This window comes from Nanorana parkeri, unplaced genomic scaffold, assembly GCF_000935625.1.
Source record: "Nanorana parkeri isolate BGI_ZX_2015 unplaced genomic scaffold, ASM93562v1 scaffold2055, whole genome shotgun sequence".
Taxonomy (NCBI): domain Eukaryota; kingdom Metazoa; phylum Chordata; class Amphibia; order Anura; family Dicroglossidae; genus Nanorana; species Nanorana parkeri.
The window spans coordinates 205185-214833 of NW_017308323.1; the positions used below are offsets into that span (position 1 = coordinate 205185).

Here is a 9649-nt window from a genome sequence, read left to right on the forward strand (position 1 = left end):
GGGGGGCTACTTTGTGGGTGGGGGGGCCCTTACAAAATTTTGCTATGGGGCCCTGTGATTTGTAGTTACGCCACTGCTCCCCGCATAGTAAAATTGGTTGAAATTTGAACTCTGGGCATTAAACCCAACCTCCCCTAACTAGTCACTGTTACATTAAAAAAATAATTCTAAGCTGAAAGTCCCTTTTACATTTTTATATTTATATCTTCTTTACTGCAGAGGTTGAGAGCCCTTCTTCAGTGCCTGGGTGATGTAGCCACTTCCTATTGGATGTCCAGCAGCGGTGCCTCTCTGGCACCAAAGGACTACACAGCATGATGATGTCACAAAAAGGTAAGTAGCCATTATGCATTTCCGGGATCATCAGCTCGGACACTCGGAAGGTGTGTCGGCAAGGCATATGGAGGATGGGCTTTACAACTCAGAGCTCTACAGGGTTTTTTTTTAGGTGGTCAATGGATGAGAGAGATAGGAGGAGATGGCTTTAAGGATGGCAGGCCAGGACCATGCAAGCCAGCAGTATCAGTTCCAACATTTCTTAATGTATTTATTTTAGAAGAGCCTCCAGCTTACAGAAAAGCCTTACTGATCTCTAGAATGTTCTTTGATTGTGCCCAGATTTTATATATATATATGTGTGTGTGTGTGTGTGTGTGTGTGTGTGTGTGTGAGTGTGTACTTGCTCACATTTTAATTCTTTCACTCTCTACTGGCATCTTTCTCTCCCTTCTAAAGCATGCGCTAGTCACCCTAATACCCCAAATACCATCAATGAACCCAACCAATCTCAGACCAATCTCCTTACTCCCATTCATCTCCAAACTCCTAGAACGCCTTATCTACAGCCGCATGAGCCACCACCTCGTGATAACAACCTTCCCGACCCCTTACAGTCTGGCTTTTGCCCCGTACACTCCACTGAAACTGCCCTCCTAAAATTCACTAATGACTTACTAACAGCTAAAAACAACGGCCACTATTCCTTACTCTTGCTATTAGACCTTTCTGCTGCTTTTGACACAGTTGACCACTTGCTCCTCCTCAGAAAACTCCACTCGCTTGGCCTACAAGACTCTGCTCTCTCGTGGTTCTCCTTCTACCTATCTAAGCACTCCTTTAGTGTCACCTACAAATCTACCGCCTCCCCTTTTCTTCCTCTTTCTGTAGGGGTCCCCCAAGACTCTGTCCTGGGACCCCTACTTTTCTACATCTACACTTCCTCCCTTGGTCACTTAATAGCCTCACATGGCTTCCAATACCATCTTTATGCCGATGATACTCAAATCTATCTTTCTACTCCGCAACTCTCCCCCTCAGTGTCCTTGCGTGTCACTGATCTACTAACTCACATATCCGTCTGGATGTCACAACACTTCTTAAAACTCAACCATTCAAAAACTGAGCTCATGATATTTCCTCCCGCCCGTGCACCTTCCCCCAACTTTTTCCTTGAGATTAACACAACTATCCAACCCTCCCCTCATGCCAAGGTCCTAGGTGTCATCCTTGACTCGGACCTCACCTTTCTTTCCCACATCCAATCACTATCTATATTTGTAAATAGTATATCATTTTTAATGTTAATTTATCTGTCTGTCCAAAGTTCAGTTTTAATGCTTTTAAAGATATTGTTGATGTTTTATTTGTTTTACACTGATTTTTACCTTAGATTATTTTTTCATTTTCAAAATAGTTATTTTGAGATAAATTCACATAATATATCTTTACCTTAATAGCCTTAGACAGTTTCTCATCTCCCACTTGGGTTGATAAAGGTTTCATAATCAAATCCTTACAGTACATGCCTTAAGGATTTCAAATGAGCTCACCACAAATATAAATTGAACGTACCCAGCATTACAGAGTAATGGATCTCTGATACAGAAGAGACAGCATGGACATATAAAAGTCTCTTCTTCAATATATTACATTTTTACCAGAAGGAATCAGCGAGATTTTCCAGTGGTGGTGTAGATCTGTCATCTTGTTCCACCATCTAATTTTTAACTGTGCCAGAAATGTCCCTGTTACAGAGGAACCATTCTTTACCTGAATTTTTCCTCCTCGGGTTTCAGAACCTTTACTCCTTCAAAATCCCACTTTTCCTTCTTCTTCTTACTACATACATAATGGCTGTTAGTGGAAATCTTCTCATTGTTGTGTTGGTGTCATTCAGTCATCTTCTCAAGTCTCCCATGTATTTCTTCCTTGGTCATTTGTCTTTATGTGATTTTATACTCTGCTCCAGCATCATCCCCAAAGCCCTCAATGTTATAGTACATGGGGGAAGCAGTATTTCCTTCCCGGCTTGTTTCATCCAGTTTTACATTTTTTGCTTTTGTCTAACAACAGAATGCTACCTTCTGACGGTAATGTCCTATGACCGATACGTGGCCATCTGCAACCCCCTGAGTTACATCTTGATTATGAACTTTAATCTTTGTCTTTATCTTGTTGCGGGCACTTGGTTTTCTGCATTTTACCTTTCTTTAATTTCTTTCTTTATGAGCTTCACCTTGGATTTTTGTGGCCCTGATGTTATTGATCACTTTTATTGTGACCTCAGTCCCATATTGGAACTTTCCTGTTCAGATACTTCTGCCGCTAAATTGGAGGCATCACTTCTTACCACCATTGTTGTCATTTTACCTTTCGTGTTTATTATTGTGACCTATGTGTACATCTTTACCACCATTCTTGGTATCGCCTCCAACACTGGGAGGCAGAAAGCCTTCTCCACCTGTAGCTCTCACCTTTCTGTTGTGTGCGCATTTTATGGTACATTAATCAGCATTTATCTAAGTCCTTCCACAGGAAACTCCCTCACTATAAATAAGATCTTATCTCTCGTATACACACTGGGTACCCCTTTGTTTAACCCAGTTATATATACGTTGAGAAACCAGGAAATCAGAAAAACACTGAAAGTATTTTTGAAAAGATTGTCACAATTCAATATGCATTCTTTACGCTGATTTCTAGTTGTAAGAACGGATTACAGCATATATCATTTTTATGATAGTGAGATGAGATTAGCCACTTCAGCTCTCGCACAAGTATACCCTTCTTAGACCAGAGCATACTTAATCTCCAACCACATCTCAGAGCATCACCCAAACCACCCTCTCCGCTCCTCCCAAGACCTCCTGCTGTCTAGTTCCCTCACCACCTCCTCCCATGATCACCAGGTTCCCTCATCACCTCCTCCCATGCTCACCGGGTTCCCTCATCACCTCCTCCCATGCTCATCAGGTTCCCTTATCACCTCGTTCCATGCTTACCAGGACTTCTGCAGAGCCTCTCCCATCTTCTGGAACTTCATACCACAACCTATCTGGCTATCTCCTAATCTGTCTGCCTTTAGGCAATCCCCAAAAACTCACCTCTTCAGGGAAGCCTATTCTTAACATAAGAAAGTAGTACAAGTATTATATATATACCTGCCCCTGGAGCAAAGTATCTCAAAGTATCACCAAAACTGTCCTCTCTGCACCTCCCAAGACTTCCTGCTGTCTAGCTCCTTCATCACCTCGGACCATGCTCACCTTCAGGACATCTCCGGAGCCTCTCCCATCCTTTGGAGCTCCATACCACAACCTATCTGGCTATCTCCCAATCTGTCTGCCTTTAGGCAATCCTCAAAAAACTCACCTCTTCAGGGAAGCCTATTCCACCTCTTAAAAACTGTACAATTTCTCCTTCAATCAGCTCATCCCTCACAGTTATTACCTTCAAGTATCACTCCTCCTTGTAGATTATAAGCTCTCATGAGCAGGGTACTGTCTCCCCATATGCTGTAAAGTGCTTCACAAACTGTTGGCACTATACAAATCCTGTATAATAATAATAATAATAATAATAAGATATTTTTATAAGAAAAACAAGACTTTTGTTTTCTCAGGGTTCAGGGTAATTGACTAGCATTAATTCAGCAATTTTAAATTCCCCCCATACCATATATTTTATTACCTGCTATTATGTCTGTTCTGTTTACCACATCAGGATGTCCAGAAAAAGTGGAACCTACAGGGGTTGCAATCAGGGCTGGATTTATACTTTCCCCCTTTTGGCCTGTTACCTTGATTAATACCCCCACCCTAAGCCCAACACACACACACATACACACTCTAGAGCCTTGGTTCTTAACTGGTGGGTCGTGACCCTGTGTTCAGTGGGTCTCCGTGTGCCTTCCACTTTCCTATGTGTAAAACAATACAGACTAATGATTTCAGGACAGTGGTGGAGTGCCAGAGCCCGGTCCCAGCTGCAACCTCAGCAACCCTGGTATTTCTCATGAACATGCCAAGTATCTGCACTGGTACTCGAAAAGTATCTGTGCATCCCTAGTTAAGCAGCGTTAGCTCTAGTTGAGATTTAATTTATTTGTTTCTTATTTGAAGTCCATCTAAAACTACATCCCAATTTGACATTTCCATTTTAGGTTACGTTACAAAATATCATATAAGCTTTAATACTGTTTCAAGAACAAATTAAAAAATGCTATTACCAAGTGTATACCGTTGGGTAACAAAAATAAAAGATCAAAAACGAAGCCTATATGGCTGAATAAAACAGTAAAACAACACATTAAGGAAAAGAAAGTGGTGTTTACTAAGTATAAGACGGAGGGGACTGTATTGGCGTTCCAAAACTATAAAGTAGGGCTGGTAATGATTAAAAATTTCCTGTTCGATTAATCGAAATTTTTTTTAATCGATTAATCGATTAATTTCGATTAATTATAACACACATACAGATCCAACTACATTAGCATATACACATACAGCACTACTAGGATCACACTAATCCAGCAAGTTATTAATCTCACGTGCAAATACAAGTATTATATATATACCTGCCCCTGGAGCAAAGTATCTCAAAGTTTCACCAAAACTGTCCTCTTTGCATCTCCCAAGACTTCCTGCTGTCTAGCTCCTTCATCACCTCCTACCATGCTCACCTTCAGGACATCTCCAGAGCCTCTCCCATCCTTTGGAGCTCCATACCACAACCTATCCTGCTATCTCCCAATCTGTCTGCCTTTAGGCAATCCCCAAAAAACTCACCTTTTCAGGGAAGCCTATTCCACCTCTTAAAAACTGTACAATTACTCCTTCAATCAGCTCATCCCTCACAGTTATTACCTTCAAGTATCACTCCTCCTTGTAGATTATAAGCTCTCGTGAGCAGGGTACTGTCTCCCCATATGTTGTAAAGTGCTTCACAAACTGTTGGCACTATATAAATCCTGTATAATAATAATAATAATAATAACATATTTTTATGAGACAAACAAGACTTTTGTTTTCTCAGGGTTCAGGGTAATTGACTAGCATTAATTCAGCAATTTTAAATTCCCCCCATACCATATATTTTATTACCTGCTATTATGTCTGTTCTGTTTACCACATCAGGATGTCCAGAAAAAGTGGAACCTACAGGGGTTGCAATCAGGGCTGGATTTATACTTTCCCCCTTTTGGCCTGTTACCTTGAGTAATACCCCCACCCTAAGCCCAACACACACACACTCTAGAGCATTGGTTCTTAACTGGTAGGTCGTGACCCTGTGTTCAGTGGGTCGCCATGTGCCTTCCACTTTCCTAGGTGAGAGGCTCTCAGCCTCCCCCTTATGCAGCACTGTCAGTTCTCGCGCCAAGCAGCCATTCAAAATATGCTACCCGGTGCTGACTTTCTGCTTGAGGTTCTATATGCTGGGACTATGGCCATAAGGGGGCTCCATCCATACCGTGTTTCCCCGAAAGTAAGACCTACCCCAAAAATAAGACCTAGTGCTATCTTTGGGGATTTCTGTAATATAAGACCTACCCCGAAAATAAGACCTAGTTCGGGGTAGGTCTTATATTACAGACATCCCTGAAGATAGCGCTAGGTCTACTCCCTTGTGTGTCCTGTGGAGGTGCCTGGACCGGAGTGGTGTCACATTTTGGCTCAAGGGCACGTACAAGCAATGAACATTTGAATGGAGCTCTGTCACAGCACAGCAACCCACACTGGACCCCAGGCTGAGGATAAACTCCAGTTCTCGTAAGGAATGGAGACTGGGTGGAGCTTTTGAATGGCATCCCAAAAGCACCTCCCACCCATAGCTCAATCTCCTGCACCGGAACATGTGGTACCGCAATATTGTGCGTTCCATTGCAGTGTGACTTGGGTCATGACTTAATGACCAAGGACAAATGTGGGTCCTGAGGTTACACAGGTTGAGAACCACTGCTCTAAAGGTCTTTGAGAAGCATTGGATGGGGCTGGGAAGCTCCATGGATTATGGTTGGCTGGGAAACACAGTAGGGGGCTGAGGAAACTGCAAGCAGTGGGTTGGGAGGTACTTTTCAGACCTCTTCTCGTAATAGGCACCAGGTCATCATTGAAACCTCCCCTGCTCCTACATCTCCAAGTATGTGATAAGTCAGAGGATAAGTCAGATAAGTCAGAGATAAGAAATGGGATGTATCCCCAATTATGTGAGATGAGACAAGAAAGGCAGTTTGCTTTCACTCCCTTGACGATGCCTCTTCTGCCTGGAGGTCTGCATGAGTCTGCATAGCTGTGCATTGGAAGAGAAGCAGTGATTTACAAAGCCTCCTCATGATGCCTGATTGAGCACACACTGCCCCTCCGCAGAGTGACACTCAGTAACTCTAGGCTTAGTGCTACCTCCAGAGGTAATGGTGCCCAAGATCACAGCTTATGTGGCTTATCAGCTTATAACAATCAACTTTTATTTATATTTTTTACATTTTTTTTTTGAAGAATAAAAAATATGTGTTGTAACTACTTAATGAGTTAAGGATTCTGGGTGTGCTACACAAATCCCCAAAAACTTAGTACACACAAATATGTAGCCACTCCAAGCCCTTAAGAGGAGTCATTTTCAAAGTAGAAGGTAAAGGGGTATCAATGTGGGACGTGTTAACACACATTTCAAAGATGTTTGAAATGTGCGGTAATAGGCCCCACGTTGTTTATGGACTTCTTTTGTGGTCTCCTCCAGTACAAGCACTCCTTGACTTGTTTAGTTACTTTTACCCTACACCTTCTAATTCAAATACGACTCCTCCTAAGGGCCTGGCTACATATGTTCTTACATACTGTATAATGCGGACCTGGGGCACCACTAATCCACCAAAAGTGCAAGATGTGGTGAGAGATCTAAAAATACTCCTCCAAAAGGAAAGGTTAGAGGTAGAACTTCATAAAACCCAACGCACCAAACAATTCTTCTGCAGATGGCAAGCCTTTGTTAGCAATACCTTTAACATGGCAAAGATCTCTCAACTAATACATGGATTGGTATTTTAAGGCAAAACTGACTAATTCCCTGGGAACTTTGGATCTGGGCATTTGATATGCTTGTTGACAATTGTGGTTTCCTATACAGTGACTTGGCAACAATCTTGTGTGTATATTTGTTGTTTGGTTGATATTTATACCCAAATCTGATATGATAAGTAGAACCTCCTTCTATGTTCTATTGGTGCCTTGTGTTATGGCAACTTATGACATGTCTTACCTGTCTTGTCTCTATGTGTTCTTTTTTCTTTATTTTCATGATGTTGTGAAAAGTTTTAAAATTCACAATAAAATATGTTTAAAAAATAAATGTTCCACCTCCATCGGAAAGGTATTGGTGTGAGATCTGAACTGGTTAAGCATAGGGTTGCACAGATACCAAGTACAGTACTCGTACGAGTACATGTACCGATACTTTTTAACTCCAAGACTACACTAGAGAAAAATTCAAAAATTAGGAGGCAGCTGTCATTTGTAAGGAGCACACAGAGCTCCTGTGGTTTGTACATCTCTGTATTAATGTACATAGTTACATAGTTACATAGTATTTGAGGTTGAATAAAGACATTAGTCCATCAAGTCTACCCCCTCATAAAAAGTTAGCAGGTTAGTTAGGCAGGAATGATCTTTCCTGAACCCATGCTGATTGTCATTAACTATCCCGTTTTCCTGAACAAATTCTACCAGATAATCCTTTATTATGCCCTCTAGCATTTTACAAACTACATTCTTTGTATTTATTTTTATTTTTAATGTATATTAGGGATTATATAAGATTAATTATTTAACTGTAGTAGAAAGGAACAGATAGGCCCTATAAAGGACGAAAATGGGAGGTTAGTCACAAACGACAGGGAGAGGGCCGAGGCACAAAATACTTTTTTCTCGTCGGTATTCACCAAGGAAACAGACGGGTTTAATGTACATTATGATAAAACACACATTTTAACAAAAAATATACCTCAGTGGTTGTCACAGACCTACCCGGATCAGAGCTCCGGGTTTGAGGCGTGCTCAATGACGTCTGTTCATGACGTCACGGCCGACTCCTCCCCTTGGTTGCAGCTCCTCCTCAAAAACACAGCTAGACCAGAGAGATTTTCCAGTGGTGGTGTAAATCTCTCTTCTTGTTCCACCATCTAATTTGTATCTGTGCCAGAAATGTCCCTGTTACAGAGGAACCATTCTTTACCTGAATTTGTCCTTGTCGGGTTTCAGAACCTTTACTCCTTCAAAATCCCTCTTTTCCTTCTTCTTCTTACTACATACATAATGGCTGTTAGTGGAAATCTTCTCATTGTTGTGTTGGTGTCATTCAGTCACCTTCTCAAGTCTCCCATGTATTTCTTCCTTGGTCATTTGTCTTTATGTGATTTTGTACTCTGCTCCAGCATCATCCCCAAAGCCCTCAATGTTATAGTACATGGGGGAAGCAGTATTTCCTTCTCGGCTTGTTTTATCCAGTTTTACATTTTTGGAGCTTGTCTGATAACAGAATGCTTCCTTCTGACGGTAATGTCCTACGACCGATACGTGGCCATCTGCAACCCCCTGAGTTACATCTTGATTATGAACTTTAATCTTTGTCTTTTTCTTGTTGCGGGCACTTGGCTTGCTGCATTTTTTATCAATTTCATTTCTTCTTTTATGATCTTCAGCGTGGATTTTTGTGGCCCTGATGCTATTGATCACTTTTATTGTGACCCCAGTCCTATATTGGAACTTTCCTGTTCAGATACTTTTCCAGCTAAATTAGAGACATCACTTTTTACCACCATTATTGTCCTTTTCCCTTTCGTGTTTATTATTGTGACCTATGTGTACATCTTTACCACCATTCTTGGTATCGCCTCCAACACTGGGAGGCAGAAAGCCTTCTCCACCTGTAGCTCTCACCTTTCTGTTGTGTGCGCATTTTATGGTACATTAATCAGCATTTATCTGAGTCCTTCCACAGGAAACTCCCTCACTATAAATAAGATCTTATCTCTCGTATACACACTGGGTACCCCTTTGTTTAATCCAGTTATATATACGTTGAGAAACCAGGAAATCAGAAAAACACTAAAAGTATTTTTTAAAAGATTGTCACAATTCAATATGCATTCTTTACGCTGATTTCTAGTTGTAAGAACGATTACAGCATATATCGTTTTTTTTGATAGTGAGATGAGATTAGCCACGTCAGCTCTCGCACAAGTATACCCTTCTTAGACCAGAGCATTACTTAAGATAACAAAGTAACATAAGCCTGTCTCTGGCTGCATCTCCAACCACATCTCAAAGCATCACCCAAACCACCCTCTCCGCTCCTACCCAAGACCTCCTGCTGTCTA

The 9649-nt window shown here is 41.4% G+C and overlaps 2 protein-coding genes across 2 annotated transcripts; both read left to right on the plus strand.

Moving 5' to 3' along the window:
* Positions 1-2063: 2063 nt before the first annotated feature.
* LOC108800527 (olfactory receptor 10A7-like) lies at positions 2064-2975 on the plus strand. The gene has a single exon (XM_018572517.1). It carries the CDS (start codon positions 2130-2132, stop codon positions 2973-2975), a length of 846 nt encoding a protein of 281 aa, XP_018428019.1. The 5' UTR covers positions 2064-2129.
* Positions 2976-8522: 5547 nt separating this feature from the next.
* Positions 8523-9383, plus strand: LOC108800528 (olfactory receptor 5A2-like; the record flags this gene model as incomplete). Its single annotated transcript, XM_018572518.1, has 1 exon — positions 8523-9383. A coding segment is annotated over exon 1 (798 nt), but the record flags the coding sequence as incomplete, so codon positions are not given.
* Between the last annotated feature and the right edge of the window lie 266 nt (positions 9384-9649).

Excerpts from the sequence above, each read along its gene's own strand:
- LOC108800527 (XM_018572517.1), top strand. The coding sequence starts at position 2,130 with ATGGCTGTTAGTGGAAATCTTCTCATTGTTGTGTTGGTGTCATTCAGT.